This window comes from Aspergillus novofumigatus, assembly GCF_002847465.1.
Source record: "Aspergillus novofumigatus IBT 16806 chromosome Unknown P174scaffold_6, whole genome shotgun sequence".
Classification (NCBI taxonomy): domain Eukaryota; kingdom Fungi; phylum Ascomycota; class Eurotiomycetes; order Eurotiales; family Aspergillaceae; genus Aspergillus; species Aspergillus novofumigatus.
The window spans coordinates 2,469,661-2,486,117 of NW_020194279.1; the positions used below are offsets into that span (position 1 = coordinate 2,469,661).

At 51.6% G+C, this 16,457-nt stretch overlaps 6 protein-coding genes across 6 annotated transcripts; 3 read left to right on the forward strand and 3 right to left on the reverse strand.

Annotated features, from left to right (window-relative positions):
• Positions 1-585: 585 nt before the first annotated feature.
• On the forward strand, positions 586-3,742 carry P174DRAFT_506149 (putative RNAPII degradation factor Def1; the record flags this gene model as incomplete). The annotated part of the gene is made up of 4 exons (XM_024831292.1): positions 586-1,247; positions 1,340-1,887; positions 1,971-3,485; positions 3,506-3,742. Exons 1-4 carry the CDS (start codon positions 953-955, stop codon positions 3,740-3,742), a joined length of 2,595 nt encoding a protein of 864 aa, XP_024680789.1. The 5' UTR covers positions 586-952.
• Positions 3,743-4,433: 691 nt separating this feature from the next.
• P174DRAFT_263083 (uncharacterized protein) lies at positions 4,434-4,890 on the reverse strand. Its single transcript, XM_024821496.1, has 2 exons — positions 4,801-4,890; positions 4,434-4,637 (listed from the first exon to the last, which is right to left on the reverse strand). The coding sequence occupies exons 1-2, from the start codon at positions 4,851-4,853 to the stop codon at positions 4,538-4,540; spliced, it is 153 nt and encodes a 50-aa protein (XP_024680790.1). The 5' UTR covers positions 4,854-4,890; the 3' UTR covers positions 4,434-4,537.
• On the reverse strand, positions 4,682-6,560 carry P174DRAFT_444236 (OSBP family protein). The gene is made up of 4 exons (XM_024828036.1): positions 6,319-6,560; positions 5,906-6,231; positions 5,797-5,851; positions 4,682-5,730 (listed from the first exon to the last, which is right to left on the reverse strand). Exons 1-4 carry the CDS (start codon positions 6,388-6,390, stop codon positions 4,933-4,935), a joined length of 1,251 nt encoding a protein of 416 aa, XP_024680791.1. The 5' UTR covers positions 6,391-6,560; the 3' UTR covers positions 4,682-4,932.
• Positions 6,561-8,545: 1,985 nt separating this feature from the next.
• P174DRAFT_374108 (putative MFS transporter) lies at positions 8,546-10,276 on the forward strand (the record flags this gene model as incomplete). Its single annotated transcript, XM_024822558.1, has 3 exons — positions 8,546-9,001; positions 9,067-9,300; positions 9,377-10,276. 3 exons carry the CDS (start codon positions 8,546-8,548, stop codon positions 10,274-10,276), a joined length of 1,590 nt encoding a protein of 529 aa, XP_024680792.1.
• A 203-nt stretch (positions 10,277-10,479) lies between these two features.
• P174DRAFT_514539 (uncharacterized protein) lies at positions 10,480-13,035 on the reverse strand (the record flags this gene model as incomplete). Its single annotated transcript, XM_024832088.1, has 10 exons — positions 12,830-13,035; positions 12,516-12,773; positions 12,415-12,454; positions 11,873-12,355; positions 11,691-11,815; positions 11,448-11,642; positions 11,136-11,374; positions 11,025-11,081; positions 10,868-10,951; positions 10,480-10,758 (listed from the first exon to the last, which is right to left on the reverse strand). The coding sequence occupies exons 2-10, from the start codon at positions 12,745-12,747 to the stop codon at positions 10,480-10,482; spliced, it is 1,734 nt and encodes a 577-aa protein (XP_024680793.1). The 5' UTR covers positions 12,748-12,773; positions 12,830-13,035.
• P174DRAFT_506153 (putative beta-N-acetylglucosaminidase) lies at positions 12,886-16,212 on the forward strand. The gene is made up of 4 exons (XM_024831293.1): positions 12,886-13,396; positions 13,458-13,580; positions 13,647-15,689; positions 15,744-16,212. Exons 1-4 carry the CDS (start codon positions 13,361-13,363, stop codon positions 16,104-16,106), a joined length of 2,565 nt encoding a protein of 854 aa, XP_024680794.1. The 5' UTR covers positions 12,886-13,360; the 3' UTR covers positions 16,107-16,212.
• The last annotated feature ends 245 nt before the right edge of the window (positions 16,213-16,457 follow it).

Sequence of the window (16,457 nt, forward strand, 5' to 3'; positions counted from 1 at the left end):
CTGCTGCCGTGGGGTTGATGGAGGAGATGTATTGTGAGTGGAATATCTCAGTTCTTGCTCAACTTGTCCCTCAGCAGTTCAAACGGAGCATCCAAGGGAACTCCGAGCCTCAGGCAGCGAACATCACCTGAGCGCCTTGAAAGCGCAAAAACGGGGGCGGTGAGAAGGATCAGCGAATGAGGAATGGTTTCCTGATACCCAGACCAAAGCAGGCCACACAAGAGGAGGAAAGGGTTAGAGAGGCGAAACTGTCCACAAAATGGAGATCAAGGAGGGTTTTAAGATGTAGAGTAGTCAATAGTAGCTCAATTGATGACGATACAATCAGTTAGACAATTATAGTCAACAGAGATAGAATAGCTAGCTGTATTCATCTCTAAGTTTAAGGCTATGTAGATGATGAATTCATCCCATAGAGCCTCCCCCATATCTATCTAGTAGTCTACTCGCTAAAGGAGCAAAAAGATCGGCTGTTGCCTCAGGCTCAGCTGTCTCCCTCAGAAACACGCCGGCCCAAACCTTCTCTACCTTACTAGCAGAAAGTCTCGTTCCCTGCCATTTCGATCTTGATCCAAGTCCCAATAATTAATCTCTTCCCTCCCTTCTTCCCACTCTCTCTACTTCTTCCTCTCCTCCCACAAGTCTATAATAACTTCCCTTTTTTTATTATTCTTTTTTCCTGTTCTCAGCTATCCTCCTCCTCCGTCCTTCGTCTTCTCTTTTCCCTTTTTCCCCCGTTGTCTCCCCGGATTCGGCGGCCCTTGTGCCCGTGGTTTTGCTGCTGTCCTCTCGTGAGGGTGCAGCTGTGATCATTTCCACTACCGACGACCTCTTTTTACCCGTTCAGGTCAGCCACACTTTGTCGTCCCCACCGTCGACGTCGGAAATTCCTTCAATCTCCTCTATTATTTAATTGCTCCGTTTTGGAGATACATCAACACTACCAGAAGATATGTCTGAAGTTCAAACACGGCCTTCTGCCTCTCGAGGCAGAGTATCCGCTCGTGGTGGTCGAGGTGGCTATAGCTCCAGAGGTGGTCGCGGAGGCAGCAGATCGGCCAAGGCAGACACCTCAGACCAGACCACATTCGAAGATGAAGGAGAGATTGGTCAGATGAAAAAGAAATACTCGAACGATCTGCCCACACTGAAGGAATTGTTCCCTGACTGGACCGATGAGGATCTCGTTTTTGCTCTGGAAGATGCCGACGGCGTACTCGAGGATGCTATTGAGCGCATTACTGAAGGTATGATCACTGATCTCCCGAGTTGTATCTCATGTCTCTACGTCTGCTGTTCACTGGAATTGGCTCTGACTTTGGTCGTTCTATCTCAACAGGCAACGTCTCACAGTGGGGTGAGGTGAAAAAGAAGACGACCGACCGGAACCGCTCCAAGGCCAAGGAGGCTCAGAGCACCCCGACCGAGGCAACCACAAGTTCCGTTCGATCAGGCCGTGGACGTGGCGGATTCGAGGGTCGTGGACGTGCCCGTGGAGATCGTGGTCGTGGTGGCCGTGGCGGCCGAGCTGGAGCTGTTAGTGCTAACGGGGCACGCGCCGAGAAGCCCGTTGTCACTGCCACGGTGGATGTTGTGGAGACAACGATCGTTCCCGAGAAATCGATCGAGGTCGGAACTACCATTGTCGACGCCGATACGACCACCGACGCTGTCAAAGAGGCCCCGAAGGCCAACGCAATGCCGGATGGCACCAAGAAAGGTTGGGCGAGCCTGTTCGCAAAGCCTGCGCCGCCTCCGCAAAAGAAGCCCGCAGTCACACCTACGCCTGCGCCTGTCCCAGCTCCCGCTCCCGCCGAAGAACAACAGCCTGCCGCTGAGCCAGCAGCGGAGCAGAAAGCAGCCGAATCTGTCCCTGCTCCTGCCCCCGTACCCGCTCCAGCTCCAGCTCCCGCTGCTGCTACCGCCCCGCTCCTGCCCCGGTCCCTGTTCCTGTACCTATTCCCGTCGAGAAAGGACCTGAACCTGTCCTTCCTAAGCAGCCTGTTGAAGTCCCGGTTACTCCTTCCACTTCACACATCACTCCTCCCAAGGATGGTCTGACCAAGACAAACCTCGAACAAATCCCCGATGTTTCACCTCCCGCTCCCACAGCCACTGCGACTAGCACAGTGGGCAGCACGCTTGATGCCAACAGCATCGCGGCTGTCTCTACCCCCGCTCGTCAAGCTGCTCAAGCTGCCTTCCCTTCGAGTGTATTCAAGTCCGGCGCTCGGGCCCCCGGATCGCAGCGTCGTGTCATGGAACAGCAAGAAGCTGTAGTCATGCCTGGAAACCACGCCGTTGATCGTGCGGCTGTGCAGTTTGGCAGCATGGGTCTGAACGGCGATGCTGCCGATGTCGATATTGACGAGAACAGAGAAAACGCTGAAACCCGTGCTCAGCCCCCTCAACACTCTCCCGTCGCCCCTCGTGCCTCTCTACCTCCTTCCACTCAGGCCCAGCCGTCCACCGAGACTCCTACTGTTTCCCGTCCGGCTCCCGGACTTCCTCCTGTCCCACAAGTCTCCGCTGCCGATTCCTCTTTCACCGATTTTGCCCGCTATACCGAGGCCCAGAAGCCTTACGACCCGTTCTCTCAGCAGGTCACCCAGCCTCAACCCCAAGTGCAGGAGCCATTCGCAAACCAGGCCCCCGTCCAGCCCACTGTCACATCCGGCAGCGAATACTCTCCTTTCTACGCTGTTGACCAGCGCCTCCCTTACAACTACTATGGCACCTACGGCCAGTCCCAGGATGCCTCTGTGGCTCAAAGGGCGGCGGCTGGTTTCGGTGTCTCCGGCGCTGAGGTGCAGCCCCAAGCTCCCACCACTCAGCCTCCCAGCCGCTATGGCCATGTCGATGCTCCTAGCAGCGGTCACAACACCCCGAACCCAACCCTCCCCGCCGCTACTCAAACCCCAACTGCGCAGCACATGCCTGGTCAAGGTGCCGCTCATGCGTACGGTTACGGATACCCCTACTACTCCAACCCTCACTATGCTTCGTACATGAGCCAGATGACTCAGCACCAGTACGGAAGAAACCGACCCATGTACGACGATGCTCGCCGCTATGATGACCAACACTACATGCCGCACAGCACTCAGTATGGATACGGCAATCAGTATGGCCCATATGGCAAGGCTGGTATGTATGGCCAGCCGCACGGTTTCTCCTACGACCACTCCTCCTCGCCTGCTACCGCGGGTAGCTTCAACCAATCTGCTCCCGGCCGTGACTCCGTCTATGGACGCACTGGATCCACGCAGCCTTCTGAGACCCAACAGACCGCCGCTGGCACCAACGCCTTTGCCGCGGGCATGTCGGACGTATTTGGCCGCACACAGGCTAGTTTCGGCCAAAACCAGCCCATGTCCCAGCAGCCTCCGGTGACCTCGGAGGAGACGAAGAGCTTCGAGACACCTAAGGCGGCCGGGCCCAGCCCTCCCTGGCGCAGGCCAACCGTCCCGGCTCTGCCACTAACAGTGTGCCCGGACAGCCTCAGGCGCAGACTGGCCTTCCCCCTCTTCAAGGCCAGCAGGGACAGCAGGGATTCGGTGGATACCCTCATCTGAACCCCCAGTACAGCAGTGGACTGGGTGGACTTGGCGGACACCAGGCTGGTGCCACAGGCCAGACACACCACCAGGCTACCGGTTACGGTAACTACGGAGGCGCAGGTTTCGCTAACTATTACGGAAATACTGGACGCGGTGGCTGGGGAGGCAATTACGGCCATTAAAGGGTCAAGGCGTTCGCATCATTTTCTGGTTGATGGGAATGTTTACTGTTACATCATACTTTTTTTCCTCACCATGCTCTTTTCTTTTGAACTTGTTCTTCCCTCTTCTCTCTATTTTCTACGAGGCGGCATGCCTGGGTCAAAAAAATTCCTATACTGCACTGTTGTGTTCTGTCACCTTTCTTATGCCATCATCCACGTGTAATCTCTACTTTCGACGAGGGGAGCTCGGTCAGCTCTCCTCCAGGATTTGATATGCTACGCAGGGATATGCTGATGATACTGTATTCAACCGAGAAAAATGCGAGGCATATTTCCTTTTCTTTGTTATCATCATTGACGGTTCATGACACATCTCTGCTGTTGTTGTTTCAGAATTGCCGGTTCAGTTTTCTCCCATCCAAGCATGATTCTCTTTCATCCATTATTCCAGATTGCCAGTTCTATTTCCTCAATCTGGCTCTTTTTTCCACTTGATGTTTGTTCATGACAGAAAAAAGCTGCCGTCTGTTTTCCCTTTTCCTTATGTGCGTCTGTTTTGCATACTTCCAGCTTCCTTCCTGTACTACTTATCCGGTGTCATTTGGGGACTACATTTATGCAATTCTGACTGGATTAGGACAAGGGATGGGGGGCTCCGGGAAATACAGGAAATGAATTGAAATGATTTGGGATGGCGTTTGATATGATTTTCCTTCGTCTGATTCTTTGATCGTAGGCAGTTGGTACGATGAGAGCTGTACTCCGTAGCATTAGCAGAGTTGGTCCGGGTTCAATGTGCAGACCACTGCATATCTACGTAGCAGGTATCGACCGTCTCTGGTATTCACTTCGGAGAAAGATCTTGTATGATTTGGGGGCCTCAGGGTTCGAGAATGACTTGTTCTCTGATGGACTGGCATTCTCAGGGAGTAAGAAAGTTAGAAATGATGAGATGGATTGATTTGCTCAACTTGTGGATTCTAAGTGTTCAAGACTACTGCGTAACCTTCCTATATACAAGAATCGGAACTCCTAAAAATGGAGAGAGACAAAACCGATGAACGGATCCCACGTACCCAAAAACGATTAATGATTCTATATTCGCAACGTCCACTGTGGCATAGTGCATAGCGCAGAGTGCATAGTGAATACTGTATGAATGTGTGTGACAGCCCATTCATGTAGTAACAACTAGCAAGATTGGAGGCTTACTCGGACACTCCGAGTCCCTCGCCACCGGTCTGGTGATAGGGAGGCTTGGCATTCGCGGCGCGCTCCTTGTCAAAACGCCAGACGCCACCGGTCTTATCGCTCTCGAGTGAAGTCAGGCCGACCATCCGGGCCAGACGCTGAAACTCCTCGTCGACCGTTTCATCGACGCGCTTGAAGAACCGGCGCTCCCACTCCCGGTTCTCGGCCTTTTCGACTTTGCGGAGCTCGCGTTGAGCGTTCTCGATCTTCGACTTGGCGAGAGAGGTGGCGTCCATATCACCGCGCTCGATGGCGGATGCGACGTCGCGCCAGGCTCGTCGGCTCTCCCATAGGTCTTGCTCCTCCGGAGGGGCGACGGTCAGCGGGCTGGTCTTCATGTCCTTGGCGACGTAGCGGTCGATCTCCTTGTTCGTGCGAGCGTCCTTGATGACGAATGTGTCGGACCATTGTCCCTCTGCGGTGTATAGGGGCTTTCTCTCCCCGTCTTTCTCGTGGTAGAGCACGGCGTTGAAGGTGTTCTTCTTGCCGCTGAGCCAGCCCTTGCCGGAGTAATTGATTTTGGCGATGTAGCCCGTGCTACTGGCGATCATGGTCGATCTCTCCAGTTCCATGAACGGCGTACCGTAGATGAGGGACTCGACATGCAAGTAGGGGAGTGTGATGAGGTAGCGCTCCTTCTGGGCGGGATCGTTCTTGTCCGCGGATGGAGGGGTGATTGTCAGCAAGGCATGGCCGATTTGCTTGATTTGAATGGTGTTGGAGAAGGATGCCTTCTGCGCATTGTATCCTTGTAGCTAGCGAGAAAATCATGGTAAGATTCTAATCAATTACATCCACATGCTTAATTTCTCTTGGCTTACCTCAATACCGTGCTTCTCGTTGGTGATCGCATAGGCTGTGGCAGGGGGATGGTGGCTGTTATGGGTCAGTACGGGGTCGCAGCCGAGACCGAACTAAGGAAAAACGAACCTGACTTGCTCGCTGATCAAGGTAGTCTCCCCGGCATCAGGATCATTTTCCCACTTGCCGAGGAAAAGCTCACCCAGGAAGGGGTTCAGAGGCTTCTTCTCACTGCCCAGCTTCTCACTGCGAGAGCAATACTGTTGGCGCAGCGTGCTGAGAAACCATTTCAGAACAGCCAATGCTCGCTTCTCAGGGTCAGCTTCTTTGGCCGCAGCCACAAACAGACTGGGATGTTCAGCCCAGTAGGCAGAGTATTCCGTCAAAGAGGTGCCCGAAAGAATGAAGGGAGGAGCGGTTAACGAGGAAAGATCTCCGTTGAAGGAGGCGATCGACTAGCAAAACATTGAGGTTAGGATAACCCATTCAACGGTAATTTGTCGAAGAAGACATAAGAGTGGACGTCCGAGGTCAAAACTCACCTTCAAGAAGCTGGACCAGGACCCTTTGCTTGCAGGGGGAATGGCAGACTGTGGATCCTTACTGGAGCTCATGTTGGGTATACCGCTGTGTGTTTGACAAGAAAACCACGTAGTCCAAGAAGAAAACTTAGCAAACGCTAATGGAAAGATTATTTAGAGACCAAGAAGAAGTAAGCTTGAGTGGGGATGAAGAGAAGAAGAGAGGGCTCTCCAGCAATAGACTACGTACTACCAGAGACACCAAAATAAATTAATTGCTTGCTGGCGAGTTTCAGAGGGCACAAGTTACAACACAACGACCGCCAAGAGGGGAGTCGGCTGCGACGTCATGGCCATCTCCGTAACTTCAGCGGTCGAACTCTTGCCCCGCATGCGCCATCACCAATAACGACATCTCCTTCTGCATCGCTTATCCTCATCATCATTCCCATCTCCAGTTTCAGCGTCTCAAGATGCACAGATCGACCAATGACCTGGTCCTCCCGCCACTGTGTCGACCTTGGCAAAGGCATCATCTATCTACGCCCCTTTCTCGGGGGACGCGTACCTCTCTACACTGAAAGACAGCAGACATCAGTGGCTGGTGGTGGCTTAAAAAAAAAAGACAAGTTAACCAGCTATCTTATCTGATGACTTGGCGACCTGTTTCTGCTTTCAATCAAGGGCAGTGATACATCATAACTTGGAATGCTGCGGAAAGCAGATTCAGTCACAAACGGCCTCTCTTTAGCTAAAAGCATTTGATACTGATGCCGGCGCTCATAATGTCCAGTCTATTTATAGGATTCAAGTCGATGGGAGTTCTGCTGAAAGACTTACAGCAAGCGCTATCACAATCTCACTTCAGAACCATAATCACAATCATACCATCTCAGAGGCCAATTCGCAGATTCAAGACTCAACCATCTCTGATGAGCTGCACTGCCCAGGGATGTCTAACGATAGTTGAAAGTTAACACTGGGAACAACGGAAGCGGAAGCCTCGTCATTATGGATGCTTGCTACCTTACTCCCTATTTACCCTTGCTTCTCAACTCAAGTTTGCTACCCTGCCTGCTACGGGTCCGAAGATATATCATCAAGTAGAGAACCAATCGCAAATGAGCATATTAGAAACCAAAGGGTCCCTGTTTTAGGAGTCAGGATTCTCAGGTCGATCAGTTTCTGGAATGGCCTCCCTGAGTCGCTTATCCCTTCTTTGATCCACCAAGGGTGATCGCCAAGGTTGATTAGGTAACGGATGCTCAGAATGCTGAACTTCTACCTCTATGCAAAGGAGATACCTCATTATTGTCAATCTGACCCATGGTTTATTGTCGAAAACAAGTCATTCCAACTCCCCTGCTTCTCCTTTGCTGACGGAATGTACGCTTCCGTCCATTGCGGTTCCTTGGCCACGAGATGCTCGCCGACAGGCGTATCTGTACGCCACATAGGCTCCAACCGGAGCTTAGTGCATCTCTTCTCAGTTGACCGTATGGTGTAACACTATGCAAGCTCTCTATGAGATGATGCGTATCACGCATTCCTTGAGGATCGGCCTCATGGGATTTACCAGGGCTGCTGTTGGCCACGCCTCAGCCCCGTTGTTCTGCGTTGTCGATCATGTTTCCACTCCTGGCCAAGCTATAGGCATCCGGGCCCTCTCCCGAAGCATATAGTGGCCCATCAACGTATCCACCGTTGGAGAGGATCATTGGGTCTCTGTTTACCTCAGCTGTCTCTGCGTGGGTCGAATATCATAACATATTTGAGAAAGACTGCGTAGTGCTTCCAAATCGAGCTACTGAGAGCTTCTGTACCTCACATCCTTAAGGCCTCTAGCCATTGCGTGCTTCATCAACGTGATGAGGGCCGGGCTGAAAATTGAACTCATTGCATTGCGACGCGTAATGCCCGATGGTCTAGGTGGCAGCCGTCTGATCAGTGCCCTGAAGGTCATGGACTGCACATTGCGTCAAGATGCTCGACAGCTGTGTCTCGTACCTTTGTTTGTCGTGGCGAGCTCTCCCTTTCCATATCTTTCCTATGGGTTGCGCGTCCTTCATGTACTCAAGGACCCAACCACCCTTTGGGCCTCCCGGACATTTGATTGTCTCACTCGAGATGCCCAGAGAAGCCTTCTTCAATACATCGGAGTCGATTGTTTGTGTCCAGAAGATCGAACGCATCTGTTCCAGTACTTGCAAGACTGCACTGTCTCAATTCCTATCAATCGTCGTGCACAATGCTCGGGGTACTTTGGTCCAGATCAGAAGACACAACCATGTCTGACAGTTACTCCCTGGACTCTTCTACGACCCAGCTGCCCGTAGAGGGCCCTCAAGGGGTGAATTCTTCTTATAGCTCGTTTCCTAGCTCACCTAAGACCCTTGTTCAAGTACAAAGTCACCTTGTGAACCATGACAGTTCAACGGAGACAGATGAGTATGAGGAGGAAGATGCAGAGCAATACCTGCGGTTCTCCCCGTCTCGGAAGATAGCCATCGTGGCTATTTTGACATATTGTGCTTTTCTTACACCCATTTCTTCCACTGCTATCCTAACCGCTGTTCCGGAGATTGCAACAACATTTGGGACCACAGGGGACATGATAAATGCCAGTAATGCGCTGTATCTTGCGTCAATGGCCGTCTCTTGCTTGTTTTGGGGTCCTCTCAGCCAGGTATGGGGTCGTCGTCCTGTAAGTGTGCCCGATGCAACCTTTGCAGTGGTGTCAGTTCTCTGTCTGACTGCAGATCCCTACAGATATTTATCCTAAGCGGGCTGCTATTTTGGCTCTCCACGGCCGCCACTGCCTTATCTCCCAACCTTCCTGCATACTTTATATTCCGAGTTCTCACTGCCCTACAAGGCACGTCATTCCTCGTGGTGGGAAGCTCTGCAATTGGGGATATCTACGAGCCTCGGGCCAGAGCCACTGCATTGGCATGGTTCCTATCAGGAAGTATGACGGGCCCTGCTCTAGGTCCATTTCTAGGAGTAAGCTTGTACCTCTTGAGGAGAACATGGAGTCTACCTAGTCGCCCTATCCGCTAACATGCATCGTCGAATCCAGGGTATTGTGGTCACATTCAGGCACTGGAGAGTCATCTTCTGGCTCTTGACCGCACTGACCGGCCTAGCCGTCCTGCTAATCACCCTGTTCCTCCCAGAGACCATTCCGTACACATCAAAGGCCGAGCTTGCGGGCCACCGTCATCCGAAGAAGACCAGAATGCTATGGCAGCGCATCTCACCCTTACGTGCTCTCCTTCTCCCCTTCTCCCACCCGAATATCTTTATTACCGGTCTAGCAGCCGGCGCTCTAGTCTGGAACCAATACGCTCTGTTGACGCCAATCCGATACGTTCTCAACCCTCGCTTTCACCTGTCCAGCCCAATCCAAGCTAGTCTCTTCTATCTCGCGCCAGGCTGCGGATACCTGGCCGGCACCTTCGTGGGCGGCCGCTGGGCCGATTACACCGTGGAAAAATACATTAAAAAACGCAATGGGCAGCGCGTTTCGGAGGACCGACTCCGGTCCTGTCTTCCGTACATCTGTATCGTTACACCGGGTTGTCTCCTGGTCTATGGCTGGACACTCGATCAAGAGGCTGGTGGCATCGCGGTGCCCGTGGTAGCAATGTTCCTGCAGGGTGTGGCGCAAATGTTCTGTTTTCCTAGCCTTCAATCCTACTGTCTCGATGTGATGCAACCGCATGGCCGCAGCGCGGAAGTCGTCGCCAGCAGTTACGTCTTTCGGTATGTGTTTGCGGCACTGGGCACCGGCGTTGTCTTACCTGCGACTCAGTCGATTGGTGTCGGATGGTTCAATACCATATCTGCCCTATTTCTGGTATTCGCTGGTGTCCTGGTGTGGTTGACGGTTATCTATGGCCCGCGGTGGCGGGAAGCTGCTGATTTGAAGTACTCCCGGAAAGCAATTGAGCAGAAGCAGGCTCGAGCGGAGGCATGAATTAAAGCATTTGTCAATACAATAATGTACTATAGATATATAGAAGGCTCCACTGGAGTATTGGCATTTAATATAGAATTGTGTTGGCTTTGCCCTGAGTGTTTATATATCTGCTCTCTAACGGTGCAGCGTATCATCTGCATTCCCTGGATGTATAGCTGTATGAAAAGTGTCTTCCCCTGGATCCAAACGTCTAGAGCAGATCATCCCTCCCTCGATGAACCACCTCCCTCTACACCCGTCGCAATACCACTCAAGCCCTTCAAGACTGCATCTCTGCTCAGGCCCGTTTCGGCGGACACCCGCGCAATCTTCCGCGCCTCCGCGAACCGCCTCGCATCAGCGCGCCCTTTCTCCACATCCACAAAAGCAATCGCGATCATAGCCGCAGCACATATGGCAAACAAGAAGGGGAACCCCATCCAGTTGTTCTGCGTATTGTTGATAATGGCCTGGATCACATTCGGACCGATGATGGAGGACTAGACCGAATCAGTACTTTACTCTGTTCTATTTATCCTATTGGCAGGAGATAGGGGCCAGGTATGTATGTAGGCAGCCGGCATTGCGGAATGATTGCTTATTGCTTACAGCTCGATTTGTGACGCCGAACAGCGCGAAGAACATGTTATCATAGCCCTGGGGCATGAGCTCACTTATCATTGTTTGCGCGTACTACGGTGTGCAGTGCCCGGGTGGGACAGGTTAGCCTCGTTTCGAACGAGAGGGGAGTTGTGGTACGCCGTACAGCATAGTAGGGGGCTTGGAACAGGCCGAAAACGACATTGTAGAAGTAGAATTCCCACTGCGGACGATTGTGAGTTTGGAAGCTGGATGTATTGGGAGATAGGAGACTCACTCGGTTATGGTACCCGATTCGTTGTGTCCAGAGTCCTACCATTCCCCAGAGTGGGATTAGGACGCTGAAGAGGTTTGTAACCAGGAACATGCTCTTGGTCCGAAATTTGAAGTACTTTTGGATGTACCAGAATCCGAAAGTTGAGGTGATTGAGCATACGGCCTGTGTGATGCCTAGATAGGTTAACTGTAGGAACGAAAAGGATACATAGTCGTTTTGAATGATGGAAACCAAGGTTCCTGGAAAGATTGTATCAGCTTCCTGTCCGTTCATCTCCAACTGTCTTTTAGGTGCAATACTGGCTGCACTCACCAGTGGTATTCAGTCCATCGGCAAGCAGAAAGTAAGCGATGAAATAGAGGAAAGTCTGTGGCAACGACCGGACCTCCCTGAGCGCAAGCCAGATTTGCTTGAAGCCAATCGTTGCATAGTTCGACCCTTTTGGGACCTTAGGGCCTGGCCGTTTCTGCTGGAAGATGAACCACCATACTCCTAAAACGACCCAGTCTAGCAGCCGTCAATTTGTGGCATGTATTAGTTCACAAGATCACTTACACGAGTTTGTCAAGCAGAGGGCGAGGTTGTTCGAATAACTATTGTTCTGAAGTGGAAGCAAAACACTCAAGTTCAGTACGAGAGTGAACAAATATCCAATATTGCTGTGTGCAGTCGATATATTGCTATTTCACTCATCAGTATCGCCCTATTGATCCAGAAACGGAAGCATAGAAGTATACCTGATGTGGTTTCTCTCCAAGGATTCAATTGCATCATACTCTTGCCGACAAATTTTGCCCTCCTTCAGATCCTCCTCACGAGCTTTGCGGACGTGCGGCATGTATCGAGCAAGCCTGGGAAACACAGCTGCATAGAAAACCAGAGTAGCTCCGTAGGCGATGTATGCGACCACATACATCGCCATAGCGGCAGGCCATTGACTAGGGTGCCTGATCGCCATCATGCCATACTGGAGAGCCCAGCATACTACTGTCAATGCTAGCAGAAGCCAACGGCCAAACGATCCGTAGTCGGCGGCGCTGCCGAGCCACACAAATATCACCGTCATGAAGGTAAAGCACAATCCATTAGCTATCAAGACTACGGAGGAGACGGATCGCGTGCCTCCAGCCCATGAGACAACGCAGGGAGAGGAATCTTTGCATGGTAGGCGCGGGTTGGTGCCCGGTTGCCAACCAGCCCCGTTTAAGGCTGATTGAAAACTTCAACGTAGATATATTAGCTGAGTTCTAATAACGTTTGCAGATGCGTTCTTCCTTACAGTGCTTGACTATAAGAACCCGGGCCAACACCATTGTCACCTGAGCAGAGCACGAGATGTCTTGTCAGTAAGTTCTAGCAAAAAGAGCCAAAGGCAATTACCGTTGTAGTAAAGATAGTAAGACCATAGTTCTCTTCGCGTGGTTGTTGGTTGTTCGTAGGAATGTTCATCCACACCGAACAGCCGTTCGAAGTCGTCGCACGTTGACTCGACTTCTTGCGCAGTTATTGTAGCTTTTGTATTGCTTCCCTCATCACGTTGTCTGCCATCGTCGTGATCAGTGTTATGGATTAATATATTTGGTTGATTGGACGGATGACTATTTGGAGACATGACGACAATGGCGTAATGACCTCCAGCTGCATTGATCAATGTTAGATGCTGCTTTTTAACATCAGAAAAGAGGCGAACTGACCTTATAAGCCGGGATTTCCCCGATTAAGTCGAATCATCGACAAATCATCACCGTGATGGGAGAAAGTGTCAACGCGAGCGATGGTTGATGGCAATGCTACCCCGCATCTACTGTTGCATTTTTGGAGGCAATCACGCATCGTCTCCTGATCTTCGGCCCCATAAAATTGGTGGCTAGAATCAAATTGAGTCCTTCACGACGCTTACAAAGACTTCCGACAGATAACTACTCCGCGGTAAACCCATAGTGTCAACATGAGGAGAAGAGAATCGATTCCAATATCGGGGCAGTTCATATGAAACGCGTCAGGTGTTCTCCGCATCTTCTCCACCATAATCTCCAGCGATTGATCTTCAGGCTCCTTTCGAATTCATAGACACGCTGCTATAAAAGTTGTTATTTCTGACTGACTTGGTTTCTCTCTATAGAAGGGTATATTTGCAACACTAGAAACTGGACCGAGAGGATTTCAAATCAAGACCTAAGCGAGATAAAAGCTTCACCCATTTGCAGTCGCAACGATCTGAAAAGATGCCGCCAGAAGATTTACAGAAAAAAGTCGGCCAGGTAAGGTCTATAGTAACGTCTATATAATAACTCACTAGACTGACCTGACGATGGTTGTTAGCTATTCGCCGTCGGCTTCCATGGTATTGTACCAAGTCCAGAGATCAAGGCTTTGATCCACGAGTACGGGATAGGTGGCATTGTCCTGTTCAAAAGGAATATTCAAAATGCAACGCAGCTCCAGGTAAGTATTACAACCACCCCGATATCACGACGCCAACAAAGAATGGTCCGCTGATCCCCGTATAAGTCTCTCACTCTGGCTCTGCAAGAGGAAGCTAGACTAGCAGGACACGAATATCCTCTCTTTATAGGAATTGACCAAGAGAATGGCCTGGTCACTCGGATGTCGCCACCTATTGCTGCTCAGCTACCCGGACCAATGGCCCTTGGAGCTACCCATTCGCCAGAATTGTCGTATCAGGTTGGACAGGTCACCGGTGAGACGTTGAGATTCTTCGGGATCAACATGAATTATGCCCCCGTCTGCGACATCAACTCAGAGCCCTTGAATCCAGTCATAGGCGTCCGGAGTCCCGGAGATGACCCGGAATTTGTTGGTCGGTTTGCAAGCGCTGCTACACAAGGACTTCGAGAACAGAAGATCATTCCTAGTGTGAAGCATTTCCCCGGACACGGAGATACTGCGGTGGACTCCCATTATGGGCTTCCAGTGATACAAAAGACGAGAGAGCAACTTGAGAGATGCGAGCTGATCCCTTTCCGTCGAGCTGTAGCAGAGGACGTTGAGGCGGTGATGACAGCGCATATTTCCTTGCCCGCCATTGGTGACGGCAAACTGCCTGCCACGCTCTCCGCTGATGTCTTGAGCATTCTCCGCAATGAGATGCAATATGATGGGATGATCATCACTGACTGCCTGGAGATGGACGGGATCCGAGCCACATACGGCACTGAACAAGGAGCAGTTCTCGCGTTGGAAGCCGGTAGTGACAGTATCATGATATGCCATACCTTCGCTGTTCAAGTAGCCTCAATCCAAAAAGTCTGCGACGCCGTAAAGTCTGGTCGGATATCAGCTTCACGTCTGGACGAAGCATACCGTCGCGTGGTCAAGTTGAAGAACAACTTTCTGAGCTGGGAAACTGCGCTCCTATCGCGGAATCTTGATGATTTGGTTACATTGAACAACAAAGCTGCCACGCTTGCAAAGAACGCCTATTCACTTTCAGTTACCCTTGTCCGCAGTGATCCGAATGTCTTGCCTCTATCGAAATCGGGACATCTTGTACTTCTGTTCCCCGGGGAAAGAACCCCTGCAGGAGGTGCAGTCGACGGGGAGGGTTTAGGAATGAAAGGAGCTTACGACGTCACGGAGTTCGGCGAGATCTTCAGAGCCCACAATCCCACAACTGTCGAGCTTCACTACGGCTCCGCGGGACTATCGACTGAGCAATACAAGCTTGTCGAAGCAGCTGATGCTGCCGTTCTCATCACCTTCAACGCACGAGAGTCGCTCTTCCAGAGAGAGATGGGCCTGAAGCTCCCTCAGCATACTCGAAAACTGGTTGCCGTAGCCGCTTGCAGTCCTTACGACTTTTTGGACGATGACAACATCAAGACGTATATAACTACCTACGAGCCGACTATTGAGGCTTTCACGGCCGCGGCAAATATTCTTTTCGGTGCCATAACCCCAACGGGTACCCTACCGGTTGGATCAAAGAATGTCGCACTTGGTTCTGTCCACGTGTCGCCATTCGAAGCCGCCAGTGACCTGACTGAACTGGTCGAAGTCTGGAATACTGCCCTGCCGACGTATCCATTACCGGCGGACAGTCTTCACAGACTTTTGACTCAGGCCAACGGACATCACTTCGTTGCTCGACTAGAATCAAAGGTCATTGGCTTCTGCGTCATGTATATGACAACTAACCGAGGCACGACGTGCTGTCAGCTGGCTGCCCTCGCAGTCCACCCCAGCTACCAACGTCAGGGTGTGGGCACAGCGTTAATCGCAGAAGCGCGGACGTGGCTCATGAAGAATTACAAACCATGTTCCCTATCACTTGGGAGCTCCTTCCCACGGTTCTGGCCTGGTATTCCGACTGACCTCGGGCAAGAAGTACAAGAGTTCTTCGTTCACCGCGGTTTCCGCCTCAACCCTCTGATTCCGAGATCAGTCGACCTGTACCAGGATATCAAAGAGTTCCAGCCACCAGAGAAGTACGTTGCGCGTGCTAAAGAGCGAGGCTTCACTTTCGCCCCTCTTCAGCCCGAGCAGTATGAAGAGTGTCTGGCCGGCCAAAAGAAGAACTTTTCCTACAACCCGGTGAGTATCCGTTCCTTATCTCTGATCCTACCGACTCGTTACTGACCCAGCCAGGCCTGGGTCGACATGTACCACAAGCTCAATCCTAATGACCACCCTTCCAGTATCATGACTGCATTTGACTCGCAAGGAAAACAGGTAGGTTGGACGCTGATGCTGGCACCGTCGTCGCCGGTCCTGCAGCAGAACTGGGCCCTCCCGCCTCTCTGCGGCCCCAAGACCGGGCTGATCGGCTGCGTCGGAGTCGATGAAGAATACCGTAAGGCAGGAGTCGGACTTGCTCTCCTTTGCCACGCGATCGAAGACATGAAGCAACGTGGAGGCGAGGGAGTCTTTGTGGATTGGGTCAGTCTGGAGGGATGGTACGAGCAGCTTGGGTTCAAGGTCTGGCGCAGCTACAGGACCGGTCAGATGTAGCTGCATAGATAGTCGTGTATGCACCTATGTAGAAATGTTCGATGTATAGAAAGGCTGTGTCAGTGCCTCAACCTTCAACCAGATATACATAAAACACTATATGCCTCTCGGAATTCTCACTCCAGAACAACCTCCCAAGAGATCCTACTTATAGTCGACAGCTCGAACCAAAATAGAAATCTAAATTCACTAACCCGATCTTACCTCCAGGAGCAACAGCCGGTTCCGGCTCGGATCCTCTAAAAGCTGTCCGGACATTCACAAATTCAACAGTCGGCCACCGAATCCAGGCATCAACAAGGCGGTGCAGCCTAGCGAGTCCCCCACACAAAGTTTCCGAGAGTGATTTCC

What these genes read in the sequence shown, in the direction of transcription:
- P174DRAFT_506153 (XM_024831293.1), top strand. Translation starts at nt 13,361, where the DNA reads ATGCCGCCAGAAGATTTACAGAAAAAAGTCGGCCAG. An exon ending in AAAATGCAACGCAGCTCCAG is followed by an intron (nt 13,581 to 13,646) that starts GTAAGTATTACA and finishes TCCCCGTATAAG; the next exon opens with TCTCTCACTCTGGCTCTGCA. An exon ending in AGAACTTTTCCTACAACCCG is followed by an intron (nt 15,690 to 15,743) that starts GTGAGTATCCGT and finishes TGACCCAGCCAG; the next exon opens with GCCTGGGTCGACATGTACCA.
- P174DRAFT_263083 (XM_024821496.1), bottom strand. Translation starts at nt 4,853, where the DNA reads ATGCACTATGCCACAGTGGACGTTGCGAATATAGAATCATTAATCGTT. An exon ending in GAATCATTAATCGTTTTTGG is followed by an intron (nt 4,638 to 4,800) that starts GTACGTGGGATC and finishes TGAGAATGCCAG; the next exon opens with TCCATCAGAGAACAAGTCAT.
- P174DRAFT_444236 (XM_024828036.1), bottom strand. Translation starts at nt 6,390, where the DNA reads ATGAGCTCCAGTAAGGATCCACAGTCTGCCATTCCCCCTGCAAGCAAA. An exon ending in CCTGGTCCAGCTTCTTGAAG is followed by an intron (nt 6,232 to 6,318) that starts GTGAGTTTTGAC and finishes ATGTTTTGCTAG; the next exon opens with TCGATCGCCTCCTTCAACGG. An exon ending in TTGATCAGCGAGCAAGTCAG is followed by an intron (nt 5,852 to 5,905) that starts GTTCGTTTTTCC and finishes GACCCATAACAG; the next exon opens with CCACCATCCCCCTGCCACAG.